General features: G+C 46.9%; 2 protein-coding genes and 1 long non-coding RNA gene across 4 annotated transcripts; 1 reads left to right on the forward strand and 2 right to left on the reverse strand.

The window, feature by feature from the left end:
* The first annotated feature begins 677 nt into the window (after window positions 1-677).
* Window positions 678-3020, forward strand: LOC120699755 (rac-like GTP-binding protein 7). The gene is made up of 7 exons (XM_039983820.1): window positions 678-1009; window positions 1120-1207; window positions 1579-1688; window positions 1818-1881; window positions 2034-2098; window positions 2267-2332; window positions 2662-3020. Exons 1-7 carry the CDS (start codon window positions 911-913, stop codon window positions 2761-2763), a joined length of 594 nt encoding a protein of 197 aa, XP_039839754.1. The 5' UTR covers window positions 678-910; the 3' UTR covers window positions 2764-3020.
* Window positions 3021-6466: 3446 nt separating this feature from the next.
* LOC120699739 (OPA3-like protein) lies at window positions 6467-13781 on the reverse strand. 2 transcript variants are annotated; one of them, XM_039983801.1, is made up of 4 exons: window positions 13294-13781; window positions 10931-11065; window positions 10461-10547; window positions 6467-9821 (listed from the first exon to the last, which is right to left on the reverse strand). In XM_039983801.1, exon 4 carries the CDS (start codon window positions 8991-8993, stop codon window positions 6582-6584), a length of 2412 nt encoding a protein of 803 aa, XP_039839735.1. In that variant the 5' UTR covers window positions 8994-9821; window positions 10461-10547; window positions 10931-11065; window positions 13294-13781; the 3' UTR covers window positions 6467-6581. The 2 variants fall into 2 exon arrangements, with proteins under 2 accessions (XP_039839735.1, XP_039839742.1); XM_039983808.1 differs by having other exon boundaries at window positions 9086-9821; window positions 13294-13731.
* Window positions 13782-15082: 1301 nt separating this feature from the next.
* LOC120699763 lies at window positions 15083-16090 on the reverse strand. The gene is made up of 2 exons (XR_005685584.1): window positions 15691-16090; window positions 15083-15568 (listed from the first exon to the last, which is right to left on the reverse strand). It is a non-coding gene; the product is annotated as an uncharacterized LOC120699763 (long non-coding RNA).
* Window positions 16091-19735: the final 3645 nt, after the last annotated feature.

Raw genomic sequence — 19735 nt, forward strand, 5'->3', positions numbered from 1 at the left:
TCTCAGCTCTCGAATGCGGGAAAAACTAATTAAAAAATAATGTTCAAATTGGACATTGATGTACCAACCAAGAAAAATGGCCATGTGCAGTTTTTGGAACGACGGCAGTTGAAAAATGGCCAGGTGCAGTTTTATGTGATTGCCAACTTAAAAGGCTCCACTAATGTAGCTTATGTTTACAAACTGCCCTGCTCCAAAAAAGAAAAAAATGTCTTAGCATTTCGTGGAGCGACTGCATGTGTATAACATGGTGATAAAAAAGAAGGCAAAATAACTTAATGCATTAATCCCTAAAACCATTATGGCACGCGCACGCGTGCTCTATTCTCGCTGCCCAGATTGAGAAAAATGAATCCCGCACCGTCAGAGTTTCAGGGTTCAGTTGCGATCCCTGCTTAAACTAATGATTAGTTGCGCCAAAGCCCACCCAACGGCAGCATCATGCTTGCCATTTGACGGCCGATTTGGTGGGTCCCCTCGGCGCGATGCGCAGGAAGCACGCATGTATGATTCATCATCCGCCGCCGCAGCTGCTCGCCATCGCCTTGCGGGGGATTCAGCTGTCGAGGGTACTGAAGAGGCCCCACTGCACATACAGCGCACAGCGCAGCACTTCGGCCAGCCACCAGAATGCCCACTAAGGCCACTCTGTCCCTTTGCTTGCTTCGCTTTCCTTTCCTTTCCTTTCCTTTCCTTTCCTGCTGCTAGCTATTCCCCCTTTATCGCAGCATGATCCTTTGAGTAATTGTCAAGGCCGTCCAAGACAACTATATGTAATGTATAAATATATGCTTCAGTAGCCCTGCATCACCTGCCCATAACCACCAGACCAACCGAGACCAGGCAGGCATCCACCGCAACCAACAGCAGCAGAGCTCGAGCAGGCCAGAAGGAAGCAGGAGGGAGGACGATGAGCACGGCAAGGTTCATCAAGTGCGTGACGGTCGGCGACGGCGCCGTCGGCAAGACCTGCATGCTCATCTCCTACACCAGCAACACCTTCCCCACGGTGCGTGAGAGATTCTTCTCGGTTGCTGCTGCTTCTTCCTTCTGCTAGCTCCGTGGAGGGAAGCCATGCTTGTTCTTGGCTGCTGAGACTCATTGTCTGAAGGTGGACAGGATTATGTGCCCACGGTGTTCGACAACTTCAGCGCCAACGTCGTCGTCGACGGCAACACGGTGAACCTCGGCCTCTGGGATACCGCCGGTATGTGTGGACTGAATGAACTTCAGAATCTTCGTATTGGTGTGCTAGATTATGTGCCTCCTCTAGTGGAAAAAAAAAAAATTCCCCCGCAGCCTAGACATTTTCAGCAGGAAGAGGTGTCATTTGTTTTCCAGTCAGTAGTAGGATTGTGAGTTTCTTGTTCATTTCTTGAAACCTCATAATTTGGAGGAAATGACCATGAAGGCCCACCTTATATTCAGATTCTATTGCTATTTCAGGAGTAATTAGGTGATTCTAAATGTGGTACTCGCTACCTTTAAGCTGCGTAGTTGGAAAATGTGCGTTGGAGTCCTCTTTCTGATGGTACAAGATAACGGTGGCGTTCTTACAGTTTGGTTGGCCTTCTGCAGGACAAGAGGACTACAACAGGCTGAGGCCTCTTAGCTACAGAGGGGCTGATGTTTTTCTATTAGCATTTTCCCTCATCAGCAGAGCGAGCTACGAGAATATTCACAAGAAGGTGACCTTTTTGCCCCTAAAAAAAATTGCGGAGAAATCTCTGTTTTGTTGTTTACACACTATACCTAACTTTTGGAAATCTTCTTCATATACCTAACTTTTGGAAATCTTCTTCCTCTTCAACGAGCAGTGGATACCAGAACTAAGGCATTATGCTCCAAATGTGCCGATTGTGTTAGTTGGAACGAAGCTTGGTAAGTAAACAACCCATACTTTGCATCCAACTAAAATAATACATTTCAATTACCATTGCTGAATAAGAAATTATGCTTCCTTTTGAAGTTATAATTTATGAACCCTACTAGAACCAGAACTTGCCACATAAACTTATACACAGTACTTGCAGACTTGCGTGAGGACAAGCAGTTCTTCTTGGACCACCCTGGTTTAGCTCCTATCACTACTGCACAGGCAAGTTCAACAAACATACGTAATGGCATCTAACATGTGTGCCCATCCATGTGATTTCGTACACGCCTTGCAAAAGTTACATATATATCTTTTCATACCGCAATCGGTTACGGTATCTGTCACGATTGGTGTGCTCCTAATTTCTTTCTCCTTTTTCTCATGAAATAGGGTGAGGAGCTGAAAAGGATGATAGGCGCAGCTGCGTACATAGAATGCAGCTCCAAGACGCAACAGGTATGTTGTGGATATGGACTGACCACTACTGGTTGGTAGCAGTAGTACAAGTACTTTAGTAGTATGATGATGCAGGGCAAACATTATTGATGTTGTTAGCAGTTTAGTACAGCTACCTTATGTTCATCCGTACACCTTAGCGTATAGCTTTTTATTGGTGTAAAGACGATTAGAGAAGACAGAAGAGATGAAGCAACGGGCCCCAAATGCAAACTATGAACAATCAGTATCTGGGCTAGCCTGGCCAAACTTTGCAAAAAGCATCCGAATTTACACTGACGAACTATTACTTCTGGTTGTAATGGTGATTTCCTTCATGGATGGAACAGAATGTGAAGGCCGTATTTGACTCAGCGATAAAGGTCGTGCTGTGCCCGCCCAAACCAAAGAAGAAGAGCGCCCGGAAGCAGAGGAGTTGCTGGATCCTATGAGCTGGCAGTGTACAACATGGAGTTGCTCTTGCATTTCTATTGCTTGTGTTCAGTGTTCGTGTTGTGTTGCTGCTAGATCCTGTCTGGGTTAAAATTGATATGCTCAAGTGCTTCGTGCGTATGTAGGCTTGTAGCCAATATTACTCTTTGGGTGTGCTAATTACAAATGAATCCTTGCATTGGTTCAGTTGGCATCCAATGATTAGGAATCTACTGCTTACATTCGTAGCATGGGCCTACCGGTCTTTTTTCTTTTTCATGCACGTCTGATTGCGGTATCGGAATCTAACGCATTCATTACCAGTTTCCATATTGATTGGACTCGTGTAACTTGTACGCTTCAACTGCAGTGTGGAGCCTTCCTTTATCAAGAAGGCACACGATGTGTTTGGTTATGATCTTTGAATCTGGTACAGTATACCAACTTCTCTATGCATCAGGCAAGAGAGAAAGACCTGATTTCGGACTGTCCAACTCTGCAGTTTGCAGACTATGCTATCCTCATATTGGATGCACTCATGTACACCTTATTTCCCAGGTGTAACGTTTTATACCTAGCACATTTATTCTCTTTGGCTATCTTCAGCTGGATACCTGTAAGTCTATTGCTAGTGCAAGTTGTTTTTGGTCTTTGAACACATAGTATCAAATCTTGCAAAGTTTGGCCATACTATTTCTTGGTGATTGAGTAACACTATAGTCAATGGGACTAAGTAACATACTTGTCAAGCACAATGTGCTTCAACTGGTCTCATGAACGCAATACAAGAGAAGTCACTGAAGCTGATGGGACAAAGTTTAGACTGAACTGGACAAGTCTCTAGAGAAGTTATACGTGCTGGAAGGTCCAATTAGAAGAATTTTGTACACACCGAAGTATTGAAGAAGCTGTACAGCACCAAGATTCAATAAGTTGCATGATCTGTGCTCAAACTGCGTACGATGGAGTAAAGCTGGAGCATTGTCAAGGGAAGCAACAAGTTGGAAGTACATGAAGCTCTACACGACGAAAGAATAAACAGTGAAGGCTGAATGCTGAATAAAACGTTGGAGCATGAACATGTCTACAATGGCTAGCTTGAAGGGCCATTTTCAGGTAGGGTGGTAATAGATCATGGTTCTAATATTTTCTTGACAATCCAATTTGAACCTTAAGTATTATTAGCTCAAAATTTTATAAAATATGAGCCCGGTCCTTAACTAAGGCCCTTTACCACCCCCAGCATACCGCAAGCTCTGGCAAATTATGGTTGCACACCGCAGCGTATTGGTGGGTGATGAGCATGTAGCTCAGCGGTAAAGCATCCACTAGCTCGAACTTGGTTCTGCATTTTGTGCCCACCTCCCTGCGCAACGGTTGCAGATGGATCGCAGGTTGCCAAAGAAGCAGACGCTGGTGAGGTTCCTGCTATGGCCAGTGAGCCCCTTCTTAAAGCGAAGTCCATGAGGACGCCTTTCCTTGCTGATCGAGTTTTACGCCAGATAGTGTATTAATGTCGGGTGACACATGGTGCCAGTGCATTTGTCTACCTGGTTAATTTGGTAAACTGAATCGCTAGATAGAAGTGGAACCCTCCACATGATGTGGTCTGATCTATTATTAACCGAATGAGATAACAAGTTTAGCAGATCGGATCTCCCCTGGCTCGCCCTCACGCAGGAGGCTCTGAGCATCTCAAGGTTATCCTTCTGCTTGCCCAAAACACACGCCAACAACTAGGATATATAGCCTGCATTCTAACAAACCACTCCTATGATTAAGCCTAACAATCCGGAATTACCAAATAAAGACGCCTAGTTTGTTGTAGACGCCGGCTGCTTGCCCCTGCGCTGGTATTTCTTTCCAAAGATTGTGTCCACAACCCCCCCCCCCCCTTGACCAAAAAGCTCGTCCTCGAGCTTGAAATCAGGGTGCCGATCTTTGAACTCCTGGAGAGGTTCCCAAGTCGCGTCTGCTGAGCTGCGCCCCTCCCACTGAACGAGAAGATCCCACGAGTTCCTGCTTGGCATGGCACGCAGGACCTTAGCTGGAACAGGCACCGCGCGCCCATTAGCAATAGGCGGCAAGGAGCCCATGATCGTCGGAGGCTCTCCCTGATGCTTCTTGAGGTAGATGACATGGAAGACATTGTGAATGCAAGCCTTGGCCGGTAGCCGCAACCGATAAGCAACAGAACCAATCTTCTCGATCACCTGAAACGGCCCATAGAAACGTGGCGAAAGCTTCGACTTGGCACCGTCAGTGATGCCCATCGCCGTGCGCTGGTGAAGACGAAGCCACACCCAGTCGTTCACTTGGAACGCTAGGTCCCTGTGGAGCTTGTCGTGGGACGTCTTCATGTAATCCTGCGCTTGAAGGAGACGTTCCCTGATCTCCGCCAGGAACGTGTCGCGGTGCTGAAGTTGCTTGTCCACCGCGACAACGCGCGCCACCCCAGGGTCGTACTGCACCAAGGTGGGCGGTGGACGGCCATAGACGACCTTGAACGGCGTCGCCCGGAGCACCGTCTGGTACGATGTGTTGAAGCAGTATTCCGCCCATGGCAACCAGCGGAGCCAGCTGCGTGGACGGTCGCCCGCTAGACATCGCAGGTACACACCAAGCACCCGGTTAGCCACCTCCGATTGGCCATCCGTCTGTGGCCGGAACGCCGAGCTGAGGCGAAGCTTCACGCTGGCGAGAGAGAAGAGCTCCATCCACAAAGTGCTGGTGAAGACCGGATCCCTGTCACTGACAATGGAGCAAGGAAAACCATGGAGGCGCACAATATTGTCGAAGAAGGCTTGAGCGACCGACAGAGCTGTGTACGGGTGACCCAACGGCACGAAGTGAGCCATCTTGGAGAAGTGGTCCACCACCGTGAGCACGACCGACTTGCCGCCAATCTTGGGGAAGCCTTCGACGAAGTCCATGGCGATGTCGCTCCACACAGATGACGGAACGTCGAGGGGTTGAAGAAGGCCGGCCGGGTGGAGATGCTCCGTTTTGTTCCGTTGGCACACCAGGCAGCCGCGAATGTAGTCGCGGACGAGCTTGGTCGCCTGCGGACAGTAGAACGACACGCGCAGTCGGGCAAGCGTCTTCTGGACGCCCTCGTGTCCTGTTCCGTGGGCGTGGTCGAGCAGCTGGGGCCTGAGCGCTGACGACGTCGGAACGTAGATGCGCCCTTGATGCAGAACGAAGCCGTCAGCCTCAGTCCATCCTGCATCCGCGGTGCCGTCAAGGATCTCTTGGCGCTTCACGACGAGCTCGGGAAGCGTCGCTGCCTCCCGTCGAAACGCGTCGAATAGAGGAAATTCCGGCCGGGAAAAAGACTGGGCCAGAACCCTCGCGCCTGGTTCATGTTCATCACGGCTCGAGAGCGCGTCAGCGGCCACGTTCTGCTTGCCGGGCTTGTACTCCACCTGAAAACTATATCCAAATAGTTTGCTTACCCAGGTATGTTGAGGAATGGTGGACAGACGCTGGTCCAGGAGATGTTTGAGACTGCAGTGATCCGTGTGCACAAGGAAGTCCGTCGTCCACAGATATGTCCGCCAGTGTCGCACGGCCTGCACGAGGCCAATAAGCTCGCATTCGTAGGCTGCGAGCTTGGCGTGCTGTGTTGCGACCGTCCGACTGAAGAAGGCGATCGGGCCCTGACCCTGGTGCAACACGGCGCTAAAACCCGATCCGGACGCGTCACAGTCGACAACGAACATCTCGGCGAAGTCGGGCAGCTTGAGCACCGGGGCTGACGTCAGTGAACGCTTGAGGTCGTGGAACGCCGCCGTGGCCGTGTCACCCCACCGGAACGCGTCCCGCTTGAGGAGAGCCGTCAGTGGGGCGGCGACGTGGCCGCGTCACCCCACCGGAATGCGTCCCACTTGAGGAGAGCCATCAGTGGGGCGGCGATGACGCCGTAGTTGTGGATGAAGCGCCGATAGTACCCTGTGAGGCCCAAGAAGCTCCGGAGTGCCCTGAGGGAACGCGGCAGGGGCCAGTCCTGCACCGCCTTGATCTTGTCGACGTCCATGGACACCACGCCGTTCTCGATGACGTGGCCGAGGTAGTGAATCCGGCGTTCCCCAAAGGAGCACTTGGAGCGTTTCAACACCAGCCCATGGTGGCGCAAGGTGCTGAGGACCGCGCGCACGTGCTGCAGGTGTTCCGTCTCGGTGCGGCTGAAAATAAGAATGTCATCGAAGAAGACAAGTACGCACCGACATAGGAACGGCCGAAGGACCTCGTTCATGAGAGCTTGGAATGTGGAAGGACCGTTTGTGAGGCCGAACGACATCACCAAAAACTCAAAATGGCCGTGGTGTGTGCGGAACGCCGTCTTGGCCACATCGTCAGGATACATACGGACTTGATGATATCCGCTGCGGAGGTCGAGCTTGGTGAAGAAGATGGCGTCCTTGAGTTCATCCAAGAGCTCCTCCACGACAGGTATGGGAAACTTGTCCCTGACGGTCTTGCTGTTGAGAGCCCTGTAGTCTACGCAGAAGCGCCAAGAGCCATCGGGCTTGCGGACCAGCAGGACCGGCGACGAGAACACCGATGTACTCGCCCTTATGATGCCTTGTTCCAACATCGCCTGGCACTGGGCCTCAATTTCATCCTTGAGGAGTTGGGCGTACCGGTATGGGCGCGGCGTGTTTGGCAGCAGATGGATCCGATGGTCCAGGGTCCGTGGGGGTGGTAGTCCCACCGGAGTCGCGAACAGGTCGTCGAACTCGGCGAGCAGGGCCTGTAGAGGATTGGTGCCCTGAATCGCCGTCAGCCGCGGGGATGGCACGACAGTGATCCCAGTCCACTGCACCTTGTGATCATGGTGCCAAAAGGTCATGGACAGCTTGTCAAGGTCCCAGACCACCGGTCCCAGGGTGCGCAGCCAGTCGCACCAAAGGATCAGATCATAGCCCACCAACGGAATGGTGTAGAGGTCGACGGAGAAGGGTTCGCCGGCGATGTCCATGTGCGCCCCTTGACAGACCCCGGTTGTGGGAACTCTGTCGCCATTGGCGACTGCCACCGAGAGGCCCGGTCGTGGGACCGGTTTGAGGCCGACACGGTGCGCCGATGCGTCGGAGATGAAGGAGTGGGTCGAACCGGAGTCGATCAGCACGATCATGATGGCGCCACCGATCGTCGCGCGGAGTTGGAGTGTGGAGGAGGTGCGAATGCCGGTGACCGCATTCACCGAGATGGTGATGTCGTCCTCCGTCGTGCCGTCGTCAGATGCGTCGTCGTCGAGCTCCAGGTAGTAAATGCCTTTGCCGGAGCAAAGTTTGGCATGTTCCTTGGAGAATTTCTCGGGGCAGTTGAAGCACAGCCCCTTGAGACGTCTCTGGGCCATCTCTTCTGGTGACAAGCGCTTGAAGCGGCCGTCCGTCGGTGTTGGCGCCTTGGTTGGTGCGGGCGCCGATTCGGCCATCGTGGCGCTTGGTGTCGACATCGAGCGAGACGACGAGGCGATGGAGCGCTGAGACGCATGAGACGGTGTGCGTGCTCCCGTGGCGGCCGGCTCCGTGGACACCTGTTGGCGGCGTTCAAACGCGCGGGGGAGCGCCATGGCGTCCTCCAACGTTGCGGGCTTCTGCAACTCGACGTCGGTGCTGAGGGGCTGTTGCAGACCCGCCGTAAAGATGGCGATCTGCTGCGGCTCGGTGACGTCCTCGCAGCGCGCCAGGAGCACAAGGAACTGCTCCTGGTAGTCGTCGACGGTGGACGTGCGACGGAGCTGGGTGAGTTCGCCTAGGGGGTTGCTGCGGAGCGGCGGTCCGAAGCGCCGGTTGATGCCATCTATGAAATTCGTCCAAGATGGAACGCCCTGATTCTTCTCGAGGCGGTAGTACCACTGGGCGGCGGCGCCGTCGAGGTAGAAGGACGCCGTCGGGACCTTGAGATGTTCCGGTGTGCCGTAGGCGCAGAAGAACTGCTCCCCCTTGTGCAACCACGTGATGGGATTGTCGCCGCCGTCGTACTTGGGGAAACGCAGTTTGTGGCCGGGCACCGGGGGTGGGCCAGATGACGACGCGTCATGAGTGTCGAAACAGCCTTGCTTGTCCAGAATCTGGGTCTGGACGTTCTTGACGGAAGCAGAGATGAGGCTGGCTTCTTGGCGAACGGAAGAAATTTCACCGTCCATGCGTTTGCCTAGATTGCCCACCATCTTCACCAGCTTGTCGAACATGGCCTCCATGGAGGCCTGAGTGGCCGGCTTGTCGTCGCCGTCATCGGACATTGCGGTGGAGCTGTGGGTTTAGCGGCGCGCCGGGGAAGGGGGATGTGGGCAGGCGATAGCAGATTGGAATCAAGCCGAGGAAGGACCTAGACTGATACCAAATGATGTGGTCTGATCTATTATTAACCGAATGAGATAACAAGTTTAGCAGATCGGATCTCCCCTGGCTCGCCCTCACGCAGGAGGCTCTGAGCATCTCAAGGTTATCCTTCTGCTTGCCCAAAACACACGCCAACAACTAGAATATATAGCCTGCATTCTAACAAACCACTCCTATGATTAAGCCTAACAATCCGGAATTACCAAATAAAGACGCCTAGTTTGTTGTAGACGCCGGCTGCTTGCCCCTGCGCTGGTATTTCTTTCCAAAGATTGTGTCCACAACACCACAACATGACATCTGAATAAGTGTTACTACAAACATTTTGACAGCAATTTCCACGACAAGCTCGTGGAGTAAATGTCACACATTTACAACTTGCAAGGACCAAGTTGATAAATGCAAAATGAAACTGGTGTTTTGAACCCCTGAAGAACTATCGATGGAATCTCCCAAAATGGTCAGTGGGGATAACACACGTGACCCACATGGTGGGAGCTTCAAAAAACAGAGCAGGAATATTGTTGATTCACCTGGTTAGAGTGCATGAAGCGGTAATTTTGTTCCAGTCAAACAAACTGGTCATGTGGGCTTTATTTGGTCTGGACACTGCTGCTCCTGAACAGTCCAGAGAGACCTCGAGAGTTGGCGAGGCGCTCCAACTCACTAAGCTTCTGCTTCATAGTCAATATCTCTTCAGCCAGCTGATCCTCCTTTTGCCTTATTGCCTTCAAGATTGAGACAACACTCTCATAAGAATTTATGAATTATTGACATTAGTAGGCAATATAAATTAGTGAGCTAATACTTGCTAGAATAAAAGATTATTGAATTACTCTCTGTTATAAGATGAGAACTTAATGTTGTAGTCATCAAAAGTAAAAGTATGACACGTTAAGTTACAAGCAGACTACTAAATCCTTGTGGTTCTGACTGATTTGGGTAACCTGGAAAGCATGATGCCTTCAGGGACGTTTGTTCCAAATTAGTTAAGGACATTTGGTGTTTTGACAAAGAAGCAGCCTACTAAATCCTTGTGGTTCTGACTGATTTGGATAACTGGAAATCACGATGCCTTCCGCAACGTTTGTTCCAAATCAGTTAAGGCCAAGCAGGCTACTAGATCATTGCAGTTTTCAGTCAAGGTAACAAACAATTGTTCAAGGGCTCAATCGGAAATGGCCCAAGCATTTAGACAGACAAACTACTATTGTTTTTTTGGTTGATAAATTTAATGTTTTGACACAGCAAGAAATTCTGTGAAAAATTTGGTATTCAATGTCAAGATCATACATGTATAACTATTCAATTAGCTGGAACATCTGGAGAAACAGGCAATACACAAATCTTGGACTGAGGGCTATTACCTCAATTTCATTTTTACGAGCCTCCTCTTTTCGGGCCTCTGACCTTGCACTTCTTTGCACCTCAAAAATTACGGCAGCTCCAGCAACCTACTATACAAGGATTGCTAAAGTTTAGAAAATGACTGAAACAAAAAAGCAAATAATCAACCTCTCATGCATATTCGAGAAAAAAATACATTCAGTTAAATGCTCTCCTGCATATTCGAGGAAAAAAATACATTAAGTGAACTAAAGTCCTATGAATAAGAGGCCGGATAACTCTTGTTTGCACGACAGTATTTCCAACTTGTAGATAAGCACAACATATATTATCGGGCCGTCGGGATAAATTATAGGCTTGCATTGCACTAGCAGAATCATAATTAAAAAAAAGGTGAAAATAGCAATTTTATAATTAATGAATATCATGAGAATCAAGGAAACATGCAGCATGTTGTAGAATACATATTTAGCTTCGACATGGTGAGTACCGAGAAAACAAAGAGCTCCCCAATAAGATCGGCAGCAGCTTGAACAGCTTTCTCCTCATTCAACGGACGAATCTCAACATTAGTTGCATGACCATAGACTCTTCTCTGGATGTTTGTGGAGATGCGGTGATTTGCCTACAAAAGAAGTTGTATATGTAATATTTCCAGAAAGGCCATCTAAATAGGTAATGGAATAAAAGAAAGCAAATAATAAAAATAAGATTACAAAATTTTGAGTGAAAGGGTGTAAGAAAGTTTTATCTTAATTTATAAGCTATTAACTGCACAGGATTAATGCAGACGCCAAGTAAGGTGACTAAGAAAACGGAAATCATCTAAACAAGGTAAGGCAATGCTTTCCACGTGCCCATCTGTTTTCCCCACCACCACCAGTATGGCCTGGACATCAATGACTCATTATTTCACCGAATCCACTTACCCAAACTAGCATACTGATCAAACTTTCTAAATTATTCTGTTAACAATCAGGGGTTTATGGTGCATGGAATGCAACTCTATCCCAAAATTGATTTGATTTTCTGCTTTACAACACCATGTCAATCTGCTAAAAAAGACAAGAAGCTCACGAAACAATCTGTCTGTTATTCAGATGCTCTTTTCTATTGTCATCTCCAATGTTCTCTCAAAACGATAGAGCTGGTTATGGGGCGAGGGCTGAGAACAATTAACAGTCACTCTGAGATTTTAAGTTTTGAATATTTTAATGTATACTATGCTGTAATTTACAGATCAAGTTTTATACATCTACCCGTTTATGAAATCTCCACATACATCATGTTAAAAAACTGACTAACATACTAAATAATCCCTATGAGTTGTTGCACTTGTTGGTTCTGTGCATGATGTAGGAAATGAAACTTAGCCAACAAGAATTTAAAGAACAGAGAGGAAAAAGCATGATCTCTTTTACTGTGTAATTTCCCGGCAACCCTCACAGTAAATTGTCAATGTAGTAATACTGGAAGTCATATATTATTTATCTTTATGTGTTTTGCTGGCTACATCAAACTTTAGTTCCAGCATCTTGAATGGCAGCAGTTGAATACATACCTCAACTAGTACATGAGCTCAATAGATCATCAAATTTAAGGTTAGGACAGACAAAGAATATAAAGAATACATACACTGCAAATGATAAAAATCCCAGGCTGCAGTAAAAGTATAATAATCAGGATTACACAAAGTGGAGTTCTCAATTTTATTTATATTGAATCTTATGGCGATCAGGCCTGAAAAAAAAAGTTATCCCAGCAAATGGCCATCTAGATGCTACTTCTAATTGGTGAGAAATGGAACTACCACTTTATCACATCTTCATGTTGTTCTGGACTTTTGGTTGACAAGTTTGAAACCCCATAAAGCTGATGACTTCTCATGTTCACCTATTCAAATGTAGGAGGTTTAAAGAAATTTAATGGGAACAGATTCCTTAATGGAAAAGTTCCTTTTTAGCCCCTTGGAGCAAAGGAACAAAGAATAGAGTTAGCACAATTCCAGAAAATTAAACATAAGGCCCAAGGTCATGGAATGTTCTTTGGGTATCTATCTCCAAAATCATGTGGTTCTTTCATATAAAGCATCCAGATAATTCAATCAAACAATTCGTGTGTTCTAGGATTAGGAATCTAGTACCTAATCGATCATTTGAAGGCCTCTCTGTTTTACATTGACTTAACCTGGGCTGAAATTATTTTATATTTCGACTCTCCTACAGTCAAATACATTAGCACAATTATTGTTTGTTTTCCCTTTCTGTATTCTTGACTACTGGATTCAAATGAGGGTGTCTCTCTAAAATAAGGTGATCAATTCAGCTTCCAAACTTGCACATATGATGGACATGTTAACTGTCAATACCCCAAGGCCCAAACCTTAGATGGGCATGTTACTTAGTTTAGAGGAACATCTAATCTTGGAAAACAACATTCTGCGCAACCATGCTCCGGAAACTCAGTAACTGTATAATTCGATCGTGCCCTTTATCAGTAAGCCATGGCCCCAGAGAACAAACCGGGGCCCTCATATACATGCCACTGAATATCACCTGAGAAACTTCTAAACCAGAACAAATATCCAAGATTTGATGAATCAGCACCAGCCAAGGTACAACCTAGCAAAAACGATCTGAATAACGCCCAACAAGCTTCCAAACAAGAACGAGAATCCAAGATTTGACGGCAGTGGCTAAACCCCCTACCCTTTGGCCGTCGGTCCAGGATTCGGTGAGCTAAACTAAATCAGACAACCACAGAGCTCAGAACCACAACCCCTACACAGTCGCCAAATCCAGCCCCTCCACCGAGCTATGGAAAGGAGAAATGGGGGATGGGCAGCAGGGGCACCTGGGCGAGGTTGATGATGAGCTGCCGGAACTTGGGGTGGCGGCTGGCCTCCGTTTTGAGCCTGGTCGCGATGGGCTTCGACATCGTCTTCAGCAACAGCGTCCCGAGCTTCGCCACCGGGAGTATCATCTTCTCCTGCTCCGGCGGCGGCTACCTGGCGCCTGCTTTCTCCTCCGCCTCCGCCTTCCGGCCACTTGCTGTCTTCGGAATACGGGAGGTATCCAGATCGACGGTGATGGCAGCTATCGGGGCCTTCACTGCTTAGGGTTGAGGCCGTCGTTGAGATCGGGAGCCGGGATTGGAGATTCCGAGCAGGTGTTCCAGTCCTGCAGCCGCTTTGTTGTCTATCAACCCTTTACCTTTCTCCCCAATTTCCAAATCCGTGTTCTTTTCGTGAATTGTCATGAATGATGAATTTCATTTGGTTTTTATTTTAAATTTAAATTATGCAAGACCTATTAGAAACTCTTCCTTCCTACAGGCATAGGTATAACCGGCTCCCATGACAACTTGCTTGTTAGTTTTCAAAATTTGTCTTCCCAAAATATATACAAGCCTATAAATTTTGATGCTGGTTTCATCTAAATTTATTGACAAATCGGTAACGTTCAACGCACCCACATTTTGGCTGTTCATGCCACACCCACAACCGATGGCTAAAATTTTGGTTATCACATTTTGGCATCCAATCAGTTGTTTTTTTTTACCAAATAAATTTGGCAAACCTATATTTTGATCTACCATATTTTGGTAGGATACCTTTTGGATCCCAACCAAGCATACTCAAAATTCAAATAGCATCAATTTTGGTTATCAAATTTTGGCATCCAATCAATTGTTATTTTTTTTACCACATTTTTTACTAAATAAATTTGGCAAGCCTATATTTTGATCTACCATGTTTTGGTAGGATACTTTTTGGATCCCAACCAAGCATACTCAAAATTCAAATAGCATCAATTCAGTGTAAAAACCATGAAATTAATGATTAGCCATGCAATATTTTCCATGACGCAATCCCATGGTACTATATTACATCATGTATTCAAATGGTTATTCCCGGCGGAGTGCCGATATACAAAAAGAGTGTGGAGTTCAATCGCGTCTTGGACGGCATAGCCTAACCCCAAGCCCTCAGCAGTAGAGACCAAGCGAAAATACATTGAGTTGGTGGACAAACATCACTTCCAGTGAATATGTGCCTCGGAAAGCGATTCAATCGTTGTCCCTACTGGTTATTTGGGAGATCTCGTGAGAGTGAAATGCAAGAGTTTTTAGGAAGCAGGACACTTCAGCCACGGGGCTTAGCCAAAATCAAGAACGAGGCGGCAACTTGGGCTTCAGTAGGAGCAAATGATTTAGAGACTCTCTTACTGCGAGATTAAACCTTTTTGTTTTTCTTTCTCGGCTAGCCGGTTGTATTCCTTCTCTATCAATGAAACAGGCACTTCAAAAAAAAATGGTTATTACAAATCTATACAGGAACATATCACTATCTCTAAAGTGTTACTCTCCGAATTTTTCTTTCGCTAATTGACCTAGCCAGTGTACATGACATGTGGGCGGGCCGGTACACTACCTAAACGTGACACTGCACCATCATTGTTTTTACATTTACAAGTTATTAGGCAATTAGTTCACCTGAACACTTTGAACATCTGCCACGAGAGATATGCATACAACGTAGGCCGTGTTTGGATGACACCGTGAAAATTTTTGCATAAAAAGACGAATACATGCATGGAGTACTAAACGAAGTTTATTTGCGAAACTTTTTCACGGATGAGTGTAATTTTTCAAGACGAATCTAATCAGCCAAGTTCCATCATGATTGTCTACAGTGATGCTACAGTAACCGTGCATACTTATCCCCTAATCGTACAGTCAAAGGTCTCATTAGCTGCAATACTGCTATAGCACCATAGTTATGGAGGTGGTTTGTAATTAGACTTTATTTAATATCATTTAATTAGTGGTCAAAGCACCGAAAAAATTTCATGGGCCATCCAAACACGGCCGTAGAAAGAGAAAGTCCAGTGACAAAAGTGCAGCCCGTACAATTGCTGGATCAGGCATCTGGACGCGGGGAGCTAGCTCCTGGATTTGCACCTCAATTCCTCAAGTGAAGTAGGAGAGCCCCGTACGATGCACCGACAAGGCCAAATGCAACGACGATCAATACTTTCTGGTAACGGCGCGTAGCAAATTCAATTGACAATCCCAATAGGCCCCCGGCCATCTGCATAAGGCCAGCAAGGTAGATCATGAATAAGGCCTGCAGAATAATTCACCGCAGTGAGGTCACAGAACGTAATTAAACTAGCATATTTCTTGTCTAAATTATCAGTAACTAAGAAGATACAATATCTATTACGTACGGACCATGAACACCCTCACCTGCTGCTTGGGCAGCTGATGCATCAACATTCACCCCTACGCTTTCGATTGCTGTATGGTGGGCGCCTCCACACGGCAAATCTATTCATGGCACGCGCGAGTGGGAGGCACCGCGTCACAGAAGGCCGCCCCCGCTCCTGTTCATCGGCGGAGACGTTAGCAGCCGGCGGCGGTTGGAGGATTGTTGGTGGGCCAGAACTAGGAGGGGGGAGCTCGACGTTGCCCGATGGGAGTGGGCGGTGGAGGCGGACCGGAGGCAGCGACGCGGTAGCCGGAGGGCAGGGCGGGGGCGCAGCTGCAATTGAATAAGTTCTAATCGCAGCTGCTATGAATAGATACCACCTATCCAGACTTTCCCTGACGCCTTGTGTGTTCGGCGGCTTCTTGCAAGCCATCCGCATGACAATATATTGGGGCAGGTCGTCAAAGTATGCCCCCATACCGTGGTGATACCAATAGTCGACGTCACGGTGGTACCAGAAGCTGTTGCCACTGCCGGACTCCAGCGGCGGCTTAGGGAATGATAATGCTTCTTTCCTGGCTCTTTCAGCCGTGGCGATAGGGCAGTGTCTCCGACAGATGCTGCACCGGCGGTCACCATGGAAGAAACGCATCCTGCTCGCGCAGCGGGCGCAGACGTCGTAGTGGCCACAGCGCCCGACCGCCACCCACACCGAGGGCTCCAGGCACACGGCGCAGTGGCTGGTGGTGGGTTCGCCGTCGATGTCGATGTCGATGACGATGTGGCTGTTGCTCCGGACGTCGGGTTGTGCCATGCTTGTTAGTACTTGGGTTGTAGCTACGACCGGTACGGCGTGGAGGTACAGAATATTTATCTGATAATTAAGCAGAACGTAGAGATGCGTGCTTAAGAACCGGGGGGATCGGAGCCGACTCGCATTTTATCGACCACGCGGAGACCGACTTTGATTCGATGCCTGTCTTGTTTATGTCCGATTCCGATAGGACTGCCGTGTATCCATCTTACCCCGTACACACATGAAAAGTTATACGCACGTATCAGGGACGTACATATTTTTACAGTTACAGTAGCCGGGCCTCATCTGATGCGCACAGATACATCGATGGAGAAATTGAATTTTCATCGAAGGACTTGTGTGCTCTCCAGAAAAGCAGATCCGGATATGATCCATATCTTTTCTAGTACTCCTACGAGGTACTTAAAAGCCGACACGTCAACCCATTCGTTCTCTCACCCCCCAGGTCCGTACCTCATGCACTTCTCTTTTTCCGTCATCCAATTTTCCCCACACCCATCTGATCGATATGAATAACGAAATAAACTTTTTTCATCCCTCATTTTTTTTTCCAAGATCAAGTTCAACCTTCAACATATCAAATAAGTCAATTTAGTCCTCAAACTTTTTATTTGGACCCAATTTCATCTTTCAAGTCATCCAAGAATGGTGTGTAAGGTTCTCAGAAGGTTACCAAGTCGAGCACCAATATCAATTCAAGTGATATACTGAACTAGGGCGCGGTTATCCATCACTTTAGGTGATGGTTTTGCAAACCATCGCCTGAAGCACATGGATTTTTACCCCAAATTATATTGGGCCGGCCCATTAGTAGTAGAGATTGCCTATTAAATACTTCCTCCGTCCTCAGATATAAGACATTCTGTGATTCAAAATTTGTCCTCAAATATAAGACATTCTGGGTTGAGAGTGGACCCAATAGAAAGATGTGCATGCAATCATGTATGAGAGGTATATGTGGGGAAGGTGCACGGAAAAGGCATGTGTAGCAGATCCGTCCAAATTAAACCGACTTAAGTGCGCTAACTATCATCTTAATAAATGATCAAGTTACCACGCACTTAAAACGGTGTAATCTGACAGTCCGTCGGGTAATTCCCGATTAAACTACTGTACTCCAGGATCATAATTTGCACTAGAAGTCTCGCATGAAGACGAGCACAGGTAATACAAGCATACAAAGATTCTCAAATTAATTTACAACACGGATTTTACATAAAGGTTTGAATACAAACTACAGAGTTCAAATGCAGCGAAAATTAAAACAGAGTTCGAAATACAATATGATAACCACGAACGATGATACAAAGTGAGCTCCACATCCTGCCCACTGATATGATGCCAGCCTGCCCGAGCTTCACGGGGAAGACGGGACCCACTCGACGGTCCACCCAGGAGGAAGCGGTTGTCCAATTAAGGACGCACAGACCTCCTCGAAGTCAGCGGGGACACAACCTACTCAGATGGGTTACAACAACAACCCTGAGTATACTAATACTCAGCAAGACTTATCCGACTATGGTATATACTTAGCCGACTCCTAGACATGTAAAGCATTTTCGACTCCGGAGTTCTTTTGCTAAAAAGCTAATAATACTGGATCCTTACTTTTAATATTTTAGCTCCACTTAATTTTAACAAGTATCAACTAGATTTGCCGGAACAGCTAGAACACACATGGTTGATCTCATTATCTTTCAGAAAACAAAAGACATCTCATACTCACCTTTCAAATCTTATCTCAATCCTTTACTACGATGTGACAAAGTGACCAAGGTTCTCTTAACCGAGAGAGACGGCGAATCGATCCGATTTAACCTTACAAGGTGGACCTAACTCACGCGACACATGAAAACCCCGTCGGGCCACACGCGTCAACTGTTCCCATCATCACCCCGACGTTTGAATCACGTCTGCCAAAACCCGGGTGAAGGGCCCCTCACGGCGAACTCCCGAAGAACCCGGAGGCGACATACACTCCAACACCCGCCATCATTCCACTCCCAGAGTAGCAGGTCGCGATTCAAAGCATCGTTGCAATTCAGGTAATTATCTTACCCGTTTCGACTACCTGCTACTCCCAACATGTGGTTAGTACTGTTCAAACTTGATCAACACTGCCAACAATAGTACGGTCCTCAATCGACACAGGTGAAGATTTTCTTTTTAACCATTGCATATCCATAATCCAACTCATTCCCGCCCAGTCTCCATTTCTCTTTTCCTCAAGTAACTTTGCCATTAGAAACAAGGACGTATAACTCGCGAGTGACAGGAATCACTCGACTTCTATCGAATCCTAATTAAGCAATGCATACTAACGACCTGCACACTAGTAGAGACTCATAGGTACCTATTGAAAAACATGCATACTAGGGTTTTATACATCTCCTATAAATATAAATGCACAAATACTTAGATAAACATTGAATACTGAAAGTAAGGGTTATGCTTCGGGGTTTGCCTTGCAGGTTAGCGGGGTTAGCGATTTCTTCTGGAGCTCGCTCAACTACTTCTTCGCCCTGCTGCCCTCCTGCTTGTGTCTCCTGGTCTGGCTCAGCAACCAGCTCGTAGACTACTTCGTTCGTGGCATCTACACGTACAAAAAAGATGCCATGCAAGAATTAGAGGAACATTGGTGCAATGAAAAGATACAAAGCACTCATGATGCACTGCAAGGCAATTAAAATAAAGACATGACTGGGTAACATTTAATGAGTAAACAAAGCAACCTAAGATGAATTATTTCACTAGCAAGCTAACTTCAGCAAGTCCAATAAAAGCAACCTACAAACTGATCATAATAGAGTTGGAAAGATCTACAACTAAACAAAATACATTTCTGAAAAGTACACATGCAGAAAAAGAATTTACTTAGCAACAACATAAAAATAAAACTATAGCTAGGAACTAAATAAATGCAAAAGCTTGACTTACAGAAATGATATAGCCACAAAAAATTACCAGCAAGACAATACATTGACCAGGTATGCCAAAAAAAATTTATCAACATTTATTGACAACCGAAAGTATTTATTTTAGCCTTAGGAATATAAACTGAACAAAAACAACTTCACAGACATGCACATAGCTTTTGCACATGAAAATTTTATAGTGAACTAGATATGCAAAAATTAAGCTACTGCATAAATTTCATAATTTTTGGACAACTATAACTGCAGGAACAAATTAAATAAGCTTGAGCACAAAATAAAATATAACACATGCAACACTGATATAACACAAGCATGGATAATTTTCCTCTG

Source organism: Panicum virgatum, chromosome 1K (genome assembly GCF_016808335.1).
Source record: "Panicum virgatum strain AP13 chromosome 1K, P.virgatum_v5, whole genome shotgun sequence".
NCBI classification, from domain to species: domain Eukaryota; kingdom Viridiplantae; phylum Streptophyta; class Magnoliopsida; order Poales; family Poaceae; genus Panicum; species Panicum virgatum.